Source organism: Urocampus carinirostris, chromosome 2 (assembly GCF_059441175.1).
Source record: "Urocampus carinirostris isolate Australia breed hairy pipefish chromosome 2, RoL_Ucar_1.0, whole genome shotgun sequence".
Taxonomy (NCBI): Eukaryota; Metazoa; Chordata; class Actinopteri; order Syngnathiformes; family Syngnathidae; genus Urocampus; species Urocampus carinirostris.
The window spans coordinates 25,186,825-25,208,978 of NC_142350.1; the positions used below are offsets into that span (position 1 = coordinate 25,186,825).

Here is a 22,154-nt window from a genome sequence, read left to right on the forward strand (position 1 = left end):
ACTGTTTTGACCCATTTTTACGTTTATCTTTGGTGGGGTTTTTTTCTTACGTTTTTTATGACTGTATTCATTTCATGTGTAATATTGGAATAATATTCGTACTTATTCCAAACCAATATGAACATGTAAACTGAAAAACAACGCTGACCAGAAAACAAAGGTCCTGTATCCGAGTAGGATTCGGAGGCTTCTCCTGCTCCTGGTAGCCATGGAAACCCGCACTATCCGTTTTACGCCGGAGGAACAAAGCCCTACCTAAAACATCCTGAAGAGGGATGGGCAGCACTGAATTTTGAATAAACAAAAGCAATATGCACTATCTAGAACAGTTAAACTGAGAAGAGACTTCCAAAAATAACAAACTTACCCGAATTAAACAACAGCAAATTTAAGACCAAATTTTACTTTAGCTTTGGGAAAAAAAGTTTGAGATTTTTTTTACAATAGAACTCAAAATAGGAGGAAATTATTGTATTTTTCTCAATGTTGTATCGATTCCTCAATATTAATCAAGAAGGAATAAAGACGCAGGATAATTATCTGACAGACAAAAAGGGGTTATTTTTTTATATGTAGGGGAAGTTTGTGTGCGTGTGTTTTTTGTCACAAAATAAGTACTATTGTGACTAACACCGAGTGATTTAATTTGAAAATATGGATTAGAAATATATCCCGCACATAATGTTCAAACAAGACTGATTTTCAATCTTGTTTTAACACATATACCTTGACCAATATACATATATATATATATATTATTTATTTTGTAATTATTGACTGATAAGCAGAACAACAGGTTTTGGTTTATTAAAATTTAACTACTAAATATAACCCTCAGTTGTAAGATTTTCCATTTTTTCAACTTGCGTGTTTTTGAAATGAAAACAATCTAAATTATTGTTGAAATTACACTGAATTTCAATTTCTTGTTGATCGGGACTGTCAAATGTGTCAAAGCTAGTAAAGGAGTTACATTGAAAAAAACAGCAGTGGTATCAGTGAATGGTGTCAGTATCGTCTGAGAAGTAAAGGTGAAGAAAACAAATATGAAAGAAATGTGATGGTCAAATATTGCAGTGTATACTCTGGTAAGATAATCATAGGGAAGATGATTAGACTAAATGAACTCTAGAAAAGCTGCAACGACAAGTAAAGGTCAAATAAAGGTGGTCATAAAGAAGCTATTTATTCTCTCTGGATCATTTTCTTTCTCTCTCTCCAGACCTCGCTATTCATTAATTCATCCCGGGTCTTCTCTCTGACCCTTCCACAGATTGACTATGCACAAGCCCTTTTCCCTAATGATGCCCATACACAGGGTTTCTACAACTTAACCCATTAACGTTCCTGTCAAAGCCTGATCCAAGACGTACCCAAAGTCAACTCAATGCTCTTCTTGGCGAATATGGACGCAATGAAATGCCTGCAGAGGAGTGTAGCATGGCCATCTTAGCTGGAAAACAGCTGAGACAATAGCTTGAAGCCTTACTTGGTCCCAGGTCTAATTTGATAACAATCTGAAAAACTAAACATGGTATATTAAACAATTTTCAAGGAGTAGGTTTGGCGTTTCTAAAAGTGGCCATTTGAAGACAACCAGTTTACACCACTAAAACCTTTGCAAATATGTATTTTACTTGAAAGAGTTGTAAATATTTGACTTTTTGTCCCAAAAAGTAATCAATAATTGTTCACACTTGCATGGAATAATGAGCTGTAAAAAAGGATTTTCAGTTTTATTTGCGTACATTTATTTTTGGCTCTGATGTAAATAGACACTAAAATTGCATACATTGATATTGGGAATTTCTTTGGCTAACCAATGTGTCAAACATCATTGTATTCGGTTACTACTGGCTAATAATATTCGGAGCTACAGGAGGCAATCTCCATCTTATCAAACAGGCCCGTAGAGGCTAATCCGGGCTGTGGACTGTGAAAAAAGCCTGCTATTGGCAGAGAATTATGTTGATCGAACGGTCAGAATCTAAAGACCAGATTGGGAATAATTTTACGAGTCTGTTCATTTTTAAAGGGGAGTTTTAGATGGATACCGGCGAATTTCAAAAAGGATTATCCAATGAAGCGGAAATACTTTTAGGAGGGTTTTCTTTTTAATCTTTAATCTATTGTGCCTTTAGAAGTCAATATTTCACACGGTTGGATTCGCTGTGTGTCCTGAATGTAACAAAGCCATTTTTGCGGACATTCAACTCATTTGATGACTGCGAGGGGACACCATTGGTCTTTCTGACTGACAGTGATGTTTCTCCGTTCAAGCATTCTAATGATATGTGGCATGAAATATTTCAGTGACCGGTGAAATCGTACAGGCACGTAATTGTTACCAACAAATAACTTCAGAAAGTCGCCATCATAACGTTAAAGGGTGAAGGCAATTTAAATTCAAGACTTTATGCCTTTCTGAAAACAAATTCTTTCCCATGGTCCAAAGTAAACATCTGTTTGAAATTGCTATATGTATTGTAGATAACCAAGACATACTTTCGACTAAAACCACATTACCGTTTTGATAGTCCCAACATTGTGCTCACGCCATGTTGCCAGGAAAGTAAATCAGACAATTGATAAATGTTAGTGAATCTTTAAAGTTCGAACGAATATAAATCTAATGAATGTCTTTACATTCACATCAAGACTTTTCATCCATTTTGATACATTAGAAGGAAGCTGCAGTTTGCTTCACACCTTTTGTAATTCGCAATGCAACAAAGATGACTCCTCGCAGATGACATTTTGCAGGAATCCAGATGCAAACACGTTGAGCTTATACGCAGCATCAATTTCCTGACACATCTACTTCCTGTCACTTTTTAATCTGGAGCTAACCGGACTCCAGTCCTCGCTTGTAATTGGCAGGTCTGACAGGGGAGCTACCGTAAGTTCCTCTCTTAACACGGGAGAACAAGAAACGCTACCTCAAGCCAATGTGTTACTACAAGAACTATAAGGCCCACTTAAAACACCACACATTTTAAAGATGCGACTTATATACGGATATGTGGATATGATTGGAAATGCGCACAGTGAAATGAGGTATATGGTACCATACCTGTTTTACAGTACCGCGTTTGAGCAAAGGTGTGCATTTATTGATCAATGGACAGATATCAATGATTCATATCAAATCATGTTTATTTGTGACACCATTGATCACAAAAAGTCTCAAAGGGCTGATTCTTTTACAAAGTCCCAGCAAATCGATGGACTCAGGCCCCTCAATCATCAAGTTTTTCTAAGTGACCTCCAAAACGGCAAATTATCTTTATTTGCAATAGTGCTTTTAAAAATAAGCCCAAATTTAATATTAAGATTGAAGATTTGTACGATTTATTCTCCAAAAGAAAACTTAAGGCATTAATTGATCATTAAAAAGTTGATGAATTTGCTAATCGATTTGTCGTCGTACCTGCAGTGCGCATCAATGCCAATGTCCTCTTAACCTTGCATCCTTCATGAGAGGAGGCCAAATGTGGCTAGAGGGTGTCAACAGTGATCAAAAGCGAGGTCTGGCACAAGGCCACTCGGCTCTACTGCTACCGATCGGATTCGATGCTTAGCAGAGCATCTTTTTTTTTTTTAAGCCTCAAGCGGGGTTTACACGTCCCCACAAATTAGGTTGCCACCGAAGGGCCAAACACAAAAACACGAGAGCGAGCATCACGTCCGGAGGGGACTCCTTATTTTGCAACAAGCATTTCTGTTTGCAGCGTAGAAATGATCGCCCAAAGAAAATTAAGATGTAATCAGCGGTGTTGGACTTTACTTTCAATAAAGGACTCACTATTTCTTCCAAAAAGTAACTTAGTAACTGAAGCATTTTAGTAAGAGGAAAAGTAACTTTTTTCATTACTTTAAAAAAAAGAAGTTGTATGCAATGTTCCCTCTAAGCTGCGTGTGTGCGCAATTGCGCACAACCCAGAGCTTTTCCGCGCACAAGAAAATCTAGCCAGTTCACAAAAATGAGGGCTCGAAATTACTAATTAAAAAGCGAATTAAGTCAAAGTTACAGTGCATGAAGGTAAAAATGCACGGGTTCCCCTGACGCTTTGTTCTAAATGTGGTATTTTGAAGTCAATGTCGAAGTTGAACAAAGTTGAGTAAAGTCAGTAGAGTTTTTTCGAGAACCGGCTTCTTTGGCTCGGCTCACAAAAAAATAACCGACTCTTCCGGGTCCCAAGCGGCTCTTCAGATTGTTTTTACTTCTTTAATCCCTATGCGACCAAATATTATGTAAAATTGTGCACAAAATGACTTAAAGGGGGGGAATAGAACAAAAAAGAAAAAAATACCAAAATGAAAAAGTAGTGAAAAGCTGAAAAAAAACGAAACAAAAGGAGAGAAAAAGAGAAAAAAAGAGCAGGAAAAATTCAGAAAAAAAGCCAGAAGAAAAGAAAGAAGCAAGCAAAGGGAAAAAGGTAAGAGAACAAAAAAGCAAGAAAAAAGTAACAGCTAGGAAAAAATGAACAGATTTTTTTTAAAAAGGAATTTTAAAAAAAGGAGTAAAAAAACAGGGGAAAAAGAGGAAAGTTTGTGTTGCATTCAAATAATTTCCAATTATATCAAGTTAATCTTGTTGCCAACATTGTACATCCACTAAAAAATGTAATTAAATACAGTTCTGTATCGTGCAACCGACTAAATAAGCCCCCAAAAATGTTAGTATTATGCGACAAAAGATACCACGAATAAAAGAAATGGAAATCTTGTGAAAGAATTGTTGTAAAAACAAATGACGTTTGTAGGCCGTACAACCTCTGCAATAGTACATTAGTCAATTCATTCAAAAGTGAACTTTTTTTTTTTTTTTTTTGCATTGCCGGAAACTGACGCAAAATGTAACGTGATGTCAAGTTTTGGACATGATGGATAATGATTTGGTTGCCACACTTGGGATTGCTGTTGCTCACTGTTGTTTCAAGCGTTGCTCACCGACTTTGTGAGAAAGCTAAGACCAGTGGAAAATTAGAGGGAACAATGGTTGTATGTCAAAGAATTTGACATTTTCTCAGCGGTATTCAAGTCAGTTGAAAACACAGGTAGTTGTGTTATAGAACCTTGTCGTATTTATTCAACCTCATTAGCAACTGATTTGTCCTACACTTGAAGTACAACAAATATAAATAGTAAACAATATAATTAAATACAAATCTACAGTAAACGATAGAGTTCTCAAAATTAAATGAAAGTAAAAGACACTTTACATTTTCCTATAAATCCATTAACAATGAAACACACAAATGAATTTAAAATTGTTATAATTCTACCAAAAAAAAAAAAAAAATCGCCGTGTTTGTGGGGGCGCGCCACTGTCGGTGTGCTGTAGCCAAAGTAACGATAACGGTGTTGTAAGGCGAAATAAACAATGACTTAGATCACCCTGATACTGAAAAAAATAACACCGTTACGTAACGGTGGTATTTATAACGCTGTCATTCCCAACAATTTTGACCAGACAAGATTTTTTTTTAATCTTGATGACATAGCAAAGTGGGCTACTTGGAGTCTGATAAGAAATGGAGCGGCGACATGCACTGCAATTTTGCCGACATGTGTCAACAGAGACGGGCAACCCCACAAACATACTCCGCCTTTTAAAATAGTATCACTTGCTAAGAAAAACAATTATGTGGCAAACGAGCGCTAGCAGACGTTCTACAAGCAGCTTTATTACAATGTTTTCCATCAGCGTGCCATACCACAAAAAAAACGTTTTTCATAGCAACCGACATGTTACCTGTGAGCATTGGTAAAAATCAGGGATTCAAGAAGCTTATTAAAGTACTTGACACAAGATACAAGCTCCCTTTACAGATGGAAACATCGCGACCTGTCGCAGAGCACCATCAAAGCTTGATACTGTGGACAGACACATTATTCTGGCCCGTAACCTTTAAAACACTGTTTGGTTTATTTGCAACATTTTTGATACTAAACATTTTCTTATGTATATTTTGTTAGAATAGTCATAATGCACAAAAAGCTAGTGTAAACTAGATTATGTTTTTGTATTCATGGTTATTGAGTTGTCTGGGATTACAGATCCACCTCAGATTATGTGAAATGTTCTGCGCTTTGATGTCAATTTTTAATTTGGTTTTAATGTTCTTCATATTTGTGAAATGATGTAAAGTCGTTGGTCACCATGCGTCTTTGTTGTGACATTGGTAAAAGCAGCATCTGATTTTGTTAACTTTCACTGAGGGGTAAAAATTAGGCTGAAAATGTCAAAGAAAACAAGATGTGATAATTATCAATATTGACTGATGATGTTAAGTATTGCGATAATTTTTGTCAAATTGCCTACCGGTTGAGTCGTGGAAAAAATGTCCGGCACTATGCAAAGCTTGACCATCAGTTTGTGTTTACATAATTGGATACTTGTTTTTAGGACCTAAAGCATTGTCTAAATTTGGGATACGACAAAGTTTTGGGATGGGCTACGTCTATAGCCTTCAATGGCACTGAATGGACTTTCGTGGTGTCAGCTCATCTACTGCCAGGTTCGCTAGAATGGATCTTTAACATCATTGTCGTCAATGGCAAACTAACTAGAACGGATCATTGACGTCTAAGGCAGTAAATGATAGCCTAGCTAAAAGGGATGTATGACAAGAATAACCCTGAAGTCAGCTAGAATTAATAATTTACCTTCATAGCGGTCTCTCGTTGCCTAGCTAAAAAATGACCATCATATTAACAGGCATCAATACTAGCAAAGGTAGAAGGGATCGTTGATGTCAGTAGCAGACTGTCAACATAGCTAAACAGGATCCATGCGGGGAAAAAACTGTCAATTGCAGCCTAGCTAGAATGGATCTTTGATGTCTTTTGGCTTCTTTGGCAGCCTAGCTAAACAGGATAATTGACATGGGTAGCAGTCTACGCTAGCCTAGCTAAAACAAATAATGACAATAGGCATCATTGACAGCCTAGCTTGAATGGGTCATTTATGTCTATATTCGTTTACAGCAGCTATGCTAAACAGTATGTATGATATGCATAGCAGTCCATGGCAGCCTAGCTTAAACTCATCTATGGCGTAAATAGTAGTCAGTGGCACCCAACTAGAAAGGATCTTTGATTATCAAAGCAGTCTCCTGCAACCTGGCTAAAAATGATATATGAAATGCTATGGCAGCCTAGCTAAGATGGCTCTTAGTTTTTGACGGCAGCCTAGATATTGATTATTGATGTAAGTAGTAGTCAATGGTAGCCAATAAGTAAAAAATTCCATTAAATTTGTAATGGTCCTTAATGCTGGGGTCCATAATTGCATAGCTTCAAAGTCTAAATAGTCCCAAAAACATATTCCAAATGGTGCAAAAACACCAGCAAAGAAGTACCGAAACAACTTTCTTTCAACCACATTATCTCCCTCTCACACGCTCATGAAATCTCTTACATGCATTTCAAATAGTTGCAACATCATCGGCGTGGCAAAGGAAGGATTTTCTGGGATTAAGTTTAAAATGAATTTGGGATGAAAAAAGAAGAGTAAAAACAAGGTCACGTTACACTTTCTATTCAATTGTTGTTCGTTCACAAGTCCAACCATGTGCAGAATATTAATGATTATTTGAATGGCAATTTGGAGTTACTCGTGACTGCCATCTATGGCTGAAAGTGTCACTGCACATTTTTATTTCAAACCAAATTGAAAAATCTTGGAACAGTTTGGAATTACGCAAGAGCTGCTGTTAATTGTGAGGTGGGTAAAAACAAAATAAAATCACCTTGACATAAGCAGGCTGTTTCTCCAGAATAAGATCGGCAACCTTTTTAGAAACCTGCAAAAGAAGACAAAGGGCAGGCAAGACACTGTGATAAAACGGAAAAACTTTGACCAAATGTCAAGCAACAAAACAGCAAGGATGCCTCAACTCCAAAACAACAGTACTAGAATACAAATAAAACAGTAATACATAAGTGAAAATAAACTGCCAAATGTAAATAAAACACAATTAAAAAAAAAAAAAGATCCAAATACTACCTTCCAGCCGTGACAGAAAATATTCATATATATATATATATATATATATATATATATATATCCCCATCTCATCTCATCTCATTATCTGCACCGCTTATCCTCAGTAGGGTCGCGGGGGTGCTGGAGCCCATACCAGCAATCATCGGGCAGTGGGCAGGGGACACCCTGAACTGGTTGCCAGCCGATCGCAGGGCACACGGGGATAGACAACTTGCTCGCTCATTCACACCTAGGGAGAATTTGGACCGGCCAATCCACCTGAAATGCATGTCTTTGGAATGTGGGAGGAAACTGGAGTGCCCGGAGGAAACCCACGCAAGCACGGGGAAAACATACAAACTCCTCACAGGAAGTCCATTAGCTGGCTTTATACCCACACAGGAGGTTCCCAAGACCTTAGAACTGCGCCGCCGTGCTGCCCATATATATATATATATATATATATATATATATATATATATATATATATATTATTGTGTGTGTGTGTGTGAATGGGTGAGTGTGAAATACATTGTAAAGAGCTATAAAAAATGCACTCTATTTAAAAAAACTACACATTGTATTTAAAAATTACACATTTTTTTTCAAGGAAATTGTGCAGTTATCATTCAATGTATCATATTACAATACAACATAAACAATAGAGGCAAAAAAGTATGAAATGACAAAGTAATGGTATGTTTTTTACACGACAATGAGGTCATACTATCAAGTAACACCTGTAATTTTGAATGATTACATTTTTCATTGTTCTTTTTTTTTTAAATCAAGTGAACATATGAAGTAAGATAGTGTAAGATAACAAATTATTTTATTGAATTATATCTAATTTATATATACAAAACAAAAATAATTATGGACAGTTAAATTTGAATCTTGGGAACAACGGACAAAAGGTTGAAAAAAAGGTCAAAGGACGAAGGACAAACGAAACAAAGGACAAAAGAAAGAACTGACGAAACAAAGAAAGGACGAAATAATGAAATGATGAATGAACCAATACAATTTAAAAAAAAAAAACTATATTCCCCAAATTCAAATAAAAAAAAGGCTGTTTTCAAAGACACAATAAGCCAGCTTCAGCTTAGTCCCTTTGGGCACATGTTGAAGTACTGTATTCTTGTATTGTGCAGCAGTGTCTGTGCAAATAGTTCATTCTTTCCTTTTGTCAATGAATGATTGATGCCGTTCTTTTCTCGTGTGTGCTTTGCCTGAATAAAACTGACAAAACTAACCCGTCGATTGCCTACTGACCTATAAACAAAAAGGTCAGCCGGACTTGCCATAAAGAATTCAAAGAAAATCTTAACATGCTTATGTGACTTAGAAAAAAAAAAAAAAGATTTCAAGACATCCAAGACGCCAAGCCTCCGTTTTTCAATGATGTAGGAACAAAAACCATTTCAAAGCAGCAATGTCATTTACCGATTCAGTGGTTCACATCATGAATTCCACGCCCCCCTAAATTGTACATTTGCTTTGAAAGCACTTGAGTGGCTCTCACTAAATTTAAAGTCCCACTTCCAAGGAGGATTTCAGGAACTGGATCAAAGCCTCAATTCAGAAGCTTCCAGCAACACGCTAACTTGCGCTCTTCCGATATTATCTTATCTGTCGCTTTAGTGGACTGAGTCAAAGTGCGTTTTCGGTTGAGGCAATTAGTTAGGAGATGAACCAACGCAGAGAGCAATTCAGATAACAGTAGTAACAAAATGTTATTAATAATGCGTGTAGGATACTACCCTGCTAAGAATACATTTTTCACTAGTGGGCAGCACGGTGGGGCAGTGGTTAGCTCAATTTGCAGTTCTCCCCGTGTTTGCGTGGGTTTCCTTCGGGCACTCCGGTTTCCTCCCACATTCCAAAAACATACATGTTAGGTTAATTGGCCGGTCCAAATTGTCCCTAGGTGTGAATGAGCGAGCAAATTGTCTGTCTCTGTGTGCCCTGCGACTGGCTGGCAACCAGTTCAGGGTGTCCCCTGCCCACTGCTCGAAGATAGCTGGGATGGGCTCCAGCACCCCCGCGACCCTACTGAGGATAAGCGGCGCAGATGATGGATGGATGGATGGTTTCCAACCACAAACTATGCCAAAACAAGGAGGAACCTCAAAATGCCCCAATTCGTTCACAAGACCTATCCTTTTACCTCAAATGCACACAATGGCATGCACACCAGGGGCCCTTCATCTCCAGGAAGTGATCAGACTCTCCAGCTGTATAATATTGTTTTCAACCCCCAGAGTGTTTATTTGTAATTAAAAGATGTATTCGGTGCCAATGTATGCAGTCATGATTCATGCCAGAGATTTATTGTGTTGTGTGTCTGAATGAAATTTTTCCCATTAATGAATTGGAGAAATGTATTTTGAAAAGCGTCAACAGTAAACTTCGACCGGTCACAGGACATGCTTCCATTTACCGAAGACCTCATCGGCCTTTAAAAGGCAAGGTAAGAACACCCGCTCGCTCGATTTCTTCGCTCTAACTTCCATGGTAGTGGCCCAAAGGGGGGCCCTGGTGGGCCTTTGCCCCCTTGGACAAAGGGGATAAAGAATTTTGCAATCAGTCGATTATTTAAATTAGTGGATTATTTCAAAGTTGGGTTTATTGATCAGTACAGTACTTTCAAATATAACTTTGGCATCTCTATTCAATCCCCCTACCCCTCTTTAACACATTTTATCATTGTTGAGTAGAATAGCGCATGGGTTTCTCTTGTCACAATGTTTCAAATTTTGGTTAATTTGATTTTCTTTACCATGAGAAAAAAAAAATCTTTGTTCAGAATCAAACCACGTTTTATTTGTGTCTCTAGATTTTTTCTTTGGCTCGATCAATCAATTCATATGAATGAATTGCAAAATCGATAATTTAAAAGTGAAAAAAAACAAGGATTTGAGGAGCGCGTCCTTTAGAATAAAATTAGACTATATTTTGGGGAATAATCCTGGTGGGGAATCTAGAGCACCACCCGCTGGCCAACTCGGTAGCCACCGAATTGGATTTTAAACAAATTGCGTTAGAGTTCTCGTTACCGAGAAGAGTAATGGCATTTCTTCCTAACACGTAAGTCAAAACGCTGTTCATCAGAAATAATTGCGTCTCGGTTTGGACAAAAAGGGAGCTGTTCCCGGGGCGTCCCCTTGGCGAGCGCATCAAAGCGCCATCATGGCTTCCTGAAAACGGTTACGCTTCATTTCACGCATTGATAAGACACGCGCTTGTGTGTGCACAATGTGTTGCTATAACGAGTTTCAGATCAAGCATATCGAGCAGTGCTCACGTTTATGATCTCGCTTCAAAATAACTCAGCTTCTGCAAATAAATCCTTCACCGATTTTCTCGCTAATAAAATCCAGTCTCACAAAAAACATTTGACAGCTTCACACACAAACTTCTCATATTACATAAAAATGCATATCTCAGACCATCTGTTCATGGGAGGATGAAAAGACGTGCCATCTATTTTCCAAGATTGACTTTCTATCTGTTTACTGAGGAGCTTCCAAAAGCTCACGTTAAGCAAGTCATTACCATAATCAAGGCAAACCTTGTGTGATTTTCTTTTTTTTTTTTATCTTAATTTGTCGTGCTACTGGGGGGAAATCTTTGGGAATGAGATTCACTCTGATTTCTTGTTTTAGATATGCAGGTTGAAGTGTTCAAAGTTAAAACTTAAATGCTTTACCTATTTTTAAGCGTGAAAGCTTAAAATCCAAAGTAAAGGGTTTTTTTTTTCAGAACTTGAAAATGTTATACGCGGTGACGCCATCTTCTGATTTATATAATCATTGCAGCCCCTGCCAAGCTGCTTGTGAGGCACATGCATATCTTCGATCGGATACTTTTTTATCTTGTATATGGATCGTTTTCTTACTTGCACCATTTCCATGCAACAGAAAAAATGTGAGCACGAGCATGAAATCACCCCATTTTATGACAGTTTTTATTTTTGCTTTTTAGTTTTTTTGTGCACCGTTTTTCGTTGTTTGACTATTATGAACTGCTTACATCATTGTCACTTTATGCCAATCACTTTGCTTTTCTTTGATTGCCACACCCTTTAGGGCAGATATGCTTTGTAGCCTATTAGATAAAAGGGCTCGGCGGGAGGGCTTTACGAACAGGTTGTAATTTCTTATCGGAGGTTTAGGCTCCCTCTGTTCTCCTTGCAAGTTTCGAAATCCATTGACGTTTTCGCTCATTATTTTGAATATCTATTAAACTTTAAACTTATCATTTTGGTCTTTCGAGACAAATCTATTGTGTGCCATGTCTAATCTCTCAACATTGGTAAGTATGTTATTGATAAAAATAAAAGCAAGATTGTAGTTTGATTGATTTGAATTTGAATTATATCTTTTAATTGTTTTAATTATTTGTATTGATTGTGACCTTATTTTGAATACTTTTCAGTACAATCTTATTTTTATTATTGTTAGCTATTTAAATTTATTTTCTTATTTTCTTCATCATTTACGTCGACTAATTTTGATCTCTGGAAAATTGCGCATCGAAGGTGGGGTGAATAGTTTGAGGTTTCCTTAAAAAGTGTTAAGTGAAATATTTCACCTATTAAAAGGAGCGGTATGGATTTTGGAAGGTTTTTACTAGCTAGTTTTTGTTTTTATTTGTCAATGTATCATGAAAATGGTGAAAGTAAGGAAAGCCCTGCCTCAAGTGGGGTTTACTCAAGCAAGTACTTGCACATGCATCATGAACGGGTTTGACTGGGGCTGCAGGTGACCTCCAGCTAAGTTCCATCATCAAATGTGAATCACAGTGTGCATAGCATAGTTAATACACTTAGACATTGAGTTTCCTTGTCCGTAGAAACACATTGCAGTTAGCCCGTTTTCTTCGGGATTTTTTTTCCTCACATTCTTAACTTTAAAATGATTCTAATGGTGTGGGGTACATGCAAATCTGATGTAACCTGAAAAGCTGGGCGATAGTGTGTATTTTTTACCCTTTCCAAAACCATTTAAATAGAGACAAGTGTGCTTTGAAAAAAAGCTATGTGGTCGTGCACAGCACCACCTCAGCATGGATAAAGTTAATAAGGATGTCTACATCTGTTCTTAAGTAAGTGAACATAGTATCTGAGGGCACTTTGCCAGAGAGGAACATGAGTTTATTTATAGGGTTAACATCTCCAACGTTAGGCCAACATTAGCTCCGTCAAGTCACGTGAAGTTAAGTTAATAAGTTAAAGGTAAATCACATTTCTTAACCTGCAGTGCATGAACATCCTCTATCTTGTGGTTTAAGATGGTGATGAGAAAGAGATGAGGTGTATCACGTTTACATTGTGAGCTGTACATTTTGGCCTAAAGCGTTGCATCGATCATCTCAACAATGAAATCATGAATATAAGCCTCCAATGCATAGTTTAGTCTATTTTGATTAATTTGAGATGTGATATGATCCTTGTGGCGTCAATTGCCCCCTGCCAAATGTCTGCTACTGTGACACTTGCCATATGACTCTTCAATCTTCAATCTTTGTCCGAGTGAGCGAAGGGGGCGGGGTTTAGACATAGCTTAATTATGACATAAGTCTGTAAATGGCGGCAGAGAGTAACTAAGTTCCAAACTCCAGACAGCTCCTTTAACAATAAGATTTCAGTTTGAATTTTATAACCGGCAATAAGGTCAGATTTTTCAAACTTTTTGAGCACTTGTGAGCGACTTACAGCTGCCTGTTGTCTCTTCAGTCGGTCTCGGTACTCCTCCAGCTTGGGTAGGTTCAGCTCGGTGGGGAGTTTCTAAACAAACAACAACTGAGTTCATTTGTTAAGCAGCGTATCCCGCCGCTTCAAAACACATCCTCATTAGAAAAACTTCCTGGGACCTCACGGGGCTCTGGGTTTCGAACACATAATATATCCCGTGAAGCGTTCGGATGAGTTCAAGATTGTCTCCCAGATCTCACTTTGCGTCGTGTTCCATCAAGTGTAAATAATTAGCCCAATTGAGGGATTTGATAAGATCATACGTAGGGCGGGACCGGGATCCAGGAGACGTTATTTAGTAAACAGCAAACAAACTCAGCTGGGTAAAAAAGATATTCCAATTCCATGCCCCAAAGGATGATAGGTAATTACTTTCCCCTTGATTGAGAGTCTCATTTCATGAGGTGTGCTGAGACCCAGATAAATCTAATGAGATTTCACAGCCTCCTTCTGTTCCGTGGATACGATCCATCAGTCTGGACGCCCACGGAACAGGAAGAGGAAGTGCCCGCGGCTCGCATGAGAGCCCGGCAAACCGTCACGGCATCGCTATCGCCGGGATGACTCTGGCATGGAAACGCCGGATGCTTTGCCATCAATTTTACAGGAGACTGACTTGTCGTTCATCCGGCCACTCGAGCGGTGACAACAGTGTTTTTTTCAGACCTCCAGTTCATGCTGCACCATGTCAAAGGAATGGTTGGAGAAGTAGATCTCCTCGATGCTCTCGATGATCTCCTGCTCGGCCTGAGGGTCGATGGGCTGCACTCGGAGCTCACGCAACTCCTCCTGAAACAAACACAGACATTTTTTTTCTCCATATACAAAGATAAGGCTAAGCTAAACAGCAAACGATTCACTTATTATGCGAATGATCGGGAGATAATTTGACAATTGTGTGAACAATAGGGCTGCGGTGACCAGTCGAAATTCCATCCATCCATTATCTGCACTGCTTATCCTCAGTAGGGTTGCGGGGGTGCTGGAGCCCATCCCAGCTGTCTTCAGCCATTGGGCAGGGGACACCCTGAACTGGTTGCCAGCCAGTTGCAGGGCACTCAGAGACAAGACAACTCACTCGCTCATTCACACCTATGGACAATTTAGACCGGCTAATTAACCTGAACATGCATGTTTTTGGAATGTGGGAGGAAACCAGAGTGCCGGAAGAAACCCACGGAAGCATGGGGAGAACAGGGAAACTCCACACAGGAAGGTTTAATTTTATGACCTCAGAATTGTGCCGCACACGCTAACCACAGTGCTGCCCACTAGTCGAAATTATCAAAACCAAAAATCAATAATAGAAATAGTTGACAACAAATTCCATCGATGACTATTGGCGCCAGGCACGTGTTTCCAACAGCGAGGCCTCTCTTGTGCGCAATAGCGTCTGTCTTGAGCAGTAACATAAAAATACAAAAATGACGGGGTCAGCATCAAGAAAGCGTAGGAATACTTGTCAAGTTTAGGAACATTTTAGCCTGGATATGGCCAATTAAAACGCAGATCTTGTTTATCAGGGCAGTAGATCGGTGACGCACCAACAGTTAAAATAATCTGACTCACCTCGGGATGATTCAAGTAATATAGTTTTGATGACACACATTGTACAATTCATACGTGTATATTTGGCTATAAGAGAGCTTGAGAGTTATGCAAGGCTGTGCCTGACCAAGGTATTTGAAACTAAATGCATGCAGTCCAGAGAACTAACGTCAATTGTTAAAACTGTTTTAAACTGTTGAGAAGTACTCTTTTTAACGGTTTTACACTTGACCACTGAGTGTACTTCACAAAATACACATTATAATTGTTTTATTGACTGTTCCACTGCTGTGAATAAGCCTGTTCTTGGTTTACAGGAATAACAAATGTTGAGTTGACTTTACTTATTCATCCAGATTTTATGGATTTATGTCTCTAATGACAGTAAATTGTTTGTGATTTTTTTTTTTTTTGGTACGAATCCGGAGGATATTCAATAAACTATGTATATTTCATCGTACCAAATGGTGTTGATCGTCTTTAGCCACATAATTAAATGAAGCTCATACTAAAGATAAAGAAAAAAGAGAAAGGAAAGAAATTATAACTTATCCGATTAATCTACTAACGGTTTCAATAGTCGGTGAATAGTCGACTATTGAAATAGTCTTGTGTTGTAGCCCTAGTAAAATGGTGAATACTGTTTATCAAAGTAGTCGAAATGGCATGAGAAAGCGAGAAGTTTCCATGAGCTACCAGGGCTTAAAAATCAAGTGAAAAAAAGGCTTTGAATGAAAATGAGATGGGTAACGGGGCAGAGAGAAAATGGAGTGGGAATTAAGAGTGTGCTTTGGGAGAAGATGACGTGTTATTGCATGGGGGGGGTGGACATCGCTAGAGATTGCCAGGAACTCACCGAGAGGAGGAAAAACAAATAGCAAAGGAGGTTCCCTGCCTCCCCTCTGAGCATGGGAGGGAAGCTGCAGACTTTTATCCATAAACAAGCTGCAGATCTGCTCGTTTTTATCGCTGCAAAATCTTTTAGATCTGAACTCCGTTTCACAGCAATGTTAATTAGCAGCTTTGTGGTCAGAGATCAATAACAAAGCGCTACAACATGCTGAAGAGGCAACATTTTGAAAACAACTGCGGAGTCTTCAAAATCCCTTCCAGGTTACCAAATAGCAGGCATCCTACAGCTCAAGGCAAGTTGAATTCAAGACTTTATAGGATTTTTTAAACCAAATTTAAGACCAAGTCGACAAGAAAACCACAATTGAAACAAACAATAACGCAAATTTAGAAAAAATAATTTAAATCTAAATTTGGTCGTCTTAAAACTTTACATTTGAAAAACATAGCACTCTCCAAGGTTTTAGACATGACAGATTATATCCAGTATAACATCCTGAGAGGGACCAATACATTTCTCTTAAAGTTTGAAAGTCCCTCTTTCAGGTGACATGTTGAAGACATTGAATATTGGACATTTTTTGAGTCAAGGTTAACATACTGAAATGGCACCCAATAGTCAGAATAACCTAACAGCAAAGCATAACTCGCATAAACCAAGAAAAAAAAAAAAAGTCAAATTGGAATTCTTTCAAAAGAAAAATGAGTGCGTCTGAAAAGTATTACGTTTGAAACCCATTGCAAATGACAAGTTGGCATCCAAAGAGAGGTAAAGCTCCCCCCCTCCCCAAGTCATTTGGATTCCTCCAATCTGTGGAAATTTGTGTCCATGGCTATATATCAAAGCACTGTCACTAAAAGCCAAAGATCTCAGCTTGTTAAGGGTGAAGATGACCAGATGAATTAAGAAACAAAACAGCCACATCTGAAAATGGAAGACTTTAAACAGTCCGCACATCCATATGGAATTTAAATCCTCATGAATAAAACATCTCAAGCACCGGAAGGTAATGCAGAATGGGACTCCTTTATGCAAGGTATCGATACATTGAAGCATCAGCATATTGGATTTTTCTTTTGAACCTAAAAATAGACGAAACTATGTATAAGAAATCTCACAATCCAAGCATTTAAATAGAAATGTTTGATAGCATTGTTTTCTCCAAACCAGAACCAGTATGAGATTTAAAGTCACACATTGGATTCCGTCCTTTTCTACGACATTGAAAGCAGGCGTCATCCATATCTAAGACACAGCCTTTAAATCAGTTAAAAAGAAAACTGACTTTGATTTAAGCTTGCCTGAAAAGCCAGCATTGTCGTCCTCAACGCCAAAAATGAGCATTGTCTTCTATGCTGAAAACGTGCATCGTAGTTTTCTAATGTAAAAAGCATTCTCAGACAATAAAAGCTAACGTTGTTTGTAATTTTTTTTCCACTGCGCCAAAATCTATATTGGTCTTTACCGCACTGAAAACTGGCATCATTATCACCAGCATCAAGTGTCATCTCATTTTACACCCAAAAACCACCATTGCGTTTTTTCTATGCCCAAATCTAAAAGTAGCTTTTTTGAAGCTAAGAGATAACCTTGTCTTTGAAGCATAACCTTTTAATTATTTTCTTCTTTTTATCTTCTGCACCGAGATTTAGAAGTGTCTTCTCCCACAGTTAGCATTGTCTCTAAAGCATTCTGGTCAACAACAAAACTAACAGTCTCGTCTTTGACTTCCTGAGCTTTGGCGTCATGTGAAGAGCAAAGGACGCTAACGAGGAGCTATCTGGAAAAATATATTAATTGCAAGACACGCAGCAAAAAAAAAAAAAAAAATGGAAAAGTCACAATCACATACTTAAAAGAAGGCATTGGCAAAAACGAGACGGGCGCTGCACTTAAAGGCTGGTTAACTTATGGCCTGAAGCTTGAGACGATCAAAGGACGCAATTCGGACAAAACAGTCAGAAGTCCTCCAGCAACACTCTAAGCAAAGTTCCAATTATTCCAGGCGAAAATGAGTGCAGCGCATTGGCTGATGACTACAATTGTTTCCAACAAGACCCACTATTGTAGTAGTTGTTGTCTTCTGGTGATGTCACAGCTCTAGGGGATATAATATCAAATTGTCTAGTATGAAAACTACCGTATTTTCCGCACTATAGGGCGCACCGGGTTATAGGGCGCACCCCCAAAAAATAGTTTTTGGTCCTATATCTTCCATACATAAGGCGCACCGGATTATAAGGCGCTACAATGGGAACGTCGACAAAACAGTCAGATAGTTCAGTCAAACTTATTACCCCCTCAACATTCCGAAAGCTTGCAAAGAAGCAAATACGTGTCGTAGACACGTGCGAATGCGGTGTCCGTATGATGTCACTCAAATGCATCGTTTCAAATATCATTCGGAAGGTTAAAGTCTTGGGATTCAAGAAATGCCAACCATTCCTTAGTTTCTATTTTCTTTTTCGCTCGCAACTTTACTGTGCATATGACAATAACCACTTGGAATTGAGTTTAATTTAAAAAAAGACCCATCACAGAAACATCGAAATCACTCTGAAACAAGATACTGGGAAAATATATAGCCGGAGTAGCTCACCGATGTCGTTGTGTTCAATAATAATGTGCAACCATGGTCCTCTTATATCCGTGAGTGACGTAAATCCAGGAGAGTAAAATATTTACAAATACAGTACAGAATAGTAAAATACTGTTTTCTCTATGCCGTCGACCCAACATGCTATTCACATTCATCTTTTTCGGCCAATTGCAGGCTTTGTTTTGCCCCTTTAGCCTATGCAGCCTGTAAATGATAAAAAGGATCCGCCCCCTTTACCTCCGAATAACTTTAGCCAATAGTGATCGATTCAACTGATGATTGACACATCTTTTTCGGCCAATTGCAGGGTTTGTTTTGCCGCTTTAGCCTATGCAAGCCTGTAAATGATAAAAAGGATCCGCCCCCTTTACCTCCGAATAACTTTAGCCAATAGTGATAGAGTCAAATGATGATTGACACATTGGTTAGCCAATGAAACGCCGGTATATAAATCCCAGCATACACGCGGACTACTTCTCGTTCGGGGGGAAATCTAGTCGGCGGCTGCTTTCATTAGTTGCAAGACTTTGCGACTTGATAATTATCCATATATAAGGTGCACTGTATTATAAGGCGCATGGTCAGCTTTTGAAAAAAATTAAGACTTTTAGGTGCGCCTTATAGTGCGGAAAATACGGTAATTCCTCGAGATCCATGCTGCGTGGAATATTTTGATACATATCTACATTATTGAGAGGAGGCTTATTAGACTAATTGAAAAAAATGGGTGTTTTGTTACCCCTTCAAGTTAAAAGTGTGCTGGTATTCTACTTTGGTATTATTTTTGCAATACACCATCCCAAGAGAAAAAAAGAAAATGTCTTGGATAGTACCCAGAAATGAGAAGGAGTGGTTTGAAGCCTAGAGAAAAAAATGGATATCGAGTGTCTTGGCTAAGCGTTCGTTTGCAAACTCAAGATTATTGCACAAGTTGGTGTTTACATTTTCTTCAATTGATTTTATGGCTATTTTAAAGCAGTTTTAGGGGTTTGGCGTCTATGTGGGTAATTTGTAACTAAGCAGTCACTTTTGGAGTAACTCACTACTTTATGGTGTCAGTAATCTGGAGGGTTACTGAGTTACAATTTAAATTAATTAGTGGCTATAACTAATTACCGTTTTTCAGTAACGCGTCCAACACTACTTGTACCACAGGGTTTGTAATATTTTGTGGTGTAAACCCTTAGAATACTCAAAGATGGTCTACCGATCCAAGTTTTTAATTACAGTTTCTAAGCTTTTTGTCACGATTGCATTTAAGATTCAAAACTACTTGCCACACCGTTTGAAAATCCCAATATCAAATGAATGTGTATAGCCCCCATCCTCCAGAGTTCAACTCAGGCGGTACCTCATAAGATAATGTTGATCCTGAGAGCTTTGTTCCACACCCACCAAGCCTCAAATACCATCAGTCTGGATTGAGTGTGCGCAAGTATGTGTTTCACCCCTCAAGTGCATGACACAATTCTGCTGAGTAAGAAAAGCAAAGCGTCACATCTATATGGTGTGCTCTAAAATCGGTCATCATATAAAATAAAGGCAATTCAAGCACTCGAGTGAGGAAGAGAGTAGGCGCCTGAGAGGGAAAGGGAAAAGGGTGGGCGAGATTGGAGAGGAGATGTGAAGGCACGAGGGGATCACCGTCGGCCCTGAGCGAGCTGGCTAGGATATCCACTGAAATGAGTAGGGAAGCGAGACGGGGAGGGCTGCGATGACTCACTGCCGGGACAACTTGCGGTTGAGGGATGAGAAGAGCTAAACTCTTTCTGAATAAATCAATGGGATGCTCCTTCTAATGCAAACAAACATGTTGTCAACTACTCCTAATAATGCCATGAACCAAGAAGAGATCTGCAAGTCGGAGAGCCTTCTTCATTTACTGTGGAATACTGTGGAATGTTCCGCCCTACGAGAATCCATCTGCAACCTCAGCAGAAGTGTGTAAATCTAGGTTAAAAACACACTTAAATTCAATGGCTTATGAAAGATGTTGATCTCAGGAACTGGACACTCTGTTATGGCCTATATTTCATGTTAATAATGTCTGTGAATAGTCTGTGCAGCCCACGGAGATTTCTTGTGATTAAGGGCCAAACAAATACACAGGACCTGACAAAAATCGAATATAGAAATAGTCGGCATTTCTACATTCATTTTATCTGTGTTGAGAGCCGCGCCTGCACAATAGCCAGTAGCATCACAAGCTTGAACTGTAACATAAACCTACAGCTATGGCGGCATAAACATCAACCACGCGTACCAAAACCTTTAAAATTTGTGAGCATTTTAGCCTGACTACAGACAATAAAAATCTACTTGCAAAGTTTACAAAGAGGACTTTGTTTATCTTGGCGGTACCTCAGTGACGCATGAACATTTTGCACAACCATGAACGTGACTGGACAATTGTTATGCAACATAGTTTTAGCTGAACTTATTCCCATAATGCTTGGTTGCGGAAGAGAGTATTATGAGAAAGAGTTCAGCCAAAGCAACATTGTTCAATGTGGGAAATATTGTGAAGACAAGTTAAACCGAATGCCTTTAGCATTGACCTTAGTTTTTTTCTTTCAAATGGCTAAACAATAAACAAAAATACACAAATGTATGCTATACACTTGCAAACATGTACATTTTTTAAATCATTCTCAAGCGCACTCTGCCAGACCAAAGTGCTACTACAAGCATGTCCCATCAACTCCACCTTTATTTGCATTAAATTTGCATGGCGAGTGGCGCATAGATTGCACCACAAAACGTATCGATGATGAAAATCGTTGCCAACGCTTTATCAATTGTAATCGATTTTATTGATTTGTTGTTTCAGCCCTACTTGACATCTATAATCCCAGTGTGCTTGTGGCTAGGATTTGGTGATCACACTGCAGTGATTTAGGTTTGATTACCTCTGCATCCAGTCCTGAGCACATGAGGTCAGCTATACTGGACGACTGATTAATCGCTGCTTAATTACTTAATAACTTTTTTTTTTTTGCCTTGGATTTTATTCATGGCTGAAAAATAAGCCAGGTATACACAAAAAATAATATTCTGTATGAGCTAACTCATGCATTTTTTACTTTCTCTGTGACCCAGTTCCAAACGACATTCGGCCCAGTACTGGTCCACTGCCTGGTGGTTGCTGAAAATTGACATAGATGTTATATGAAAAGGCATTGGCTTTTATATCATTATCTTACTTTTTTAGGTCACATGCCAGAGATGAATGTTAATGTCATAGTTTATTCCGCATGATACAATGACAATAAATTTGACAATAACACCGCTTGGAATAAAATATAACAGAATTCATTGTCATTGTAAAGTCTGAAACACACACTTAAGTTAACATTCACCTCTGGTACCGTAAAAATTGTGCGATAATGAGAAAGTCTACTGC

The 22,154-nt window shown here is 38.5% G+C and overlaps 1 protein-coding gene across 1 annotated transcript in view; it reads right to left on the reverse strand.

Annotated features, from left to right (window-relative positions):
• The window catches only part of vps50 (VPS50 EARP/GARPII complex subunit), a 148,568-nt gene that overhangs the window by 115,201 nt on the left and 11,213 nt on the right, over window positions 1–22,154 (reverse strand). The window contains exons 3-5 of the mRNA XM_088325993.1: window positions 14,418–14,540; window positions 13,713–13,784; window positions 7,758–7,811 (exon numbers count right to left, since the gene is read on the reverse strand). Of these exons, the coding sequence (XP_088182119.1) occupies window positions 7,758–7,811; window positions 13,713–13,784; window positions 14,418–14,540 (249 nt within the window). The remainder of the gene's footprint in view (window positions 1–7,757; window positions 7,812–13,712; window positions 13,785–14,417; window positions 14,541–22,154) is intronic.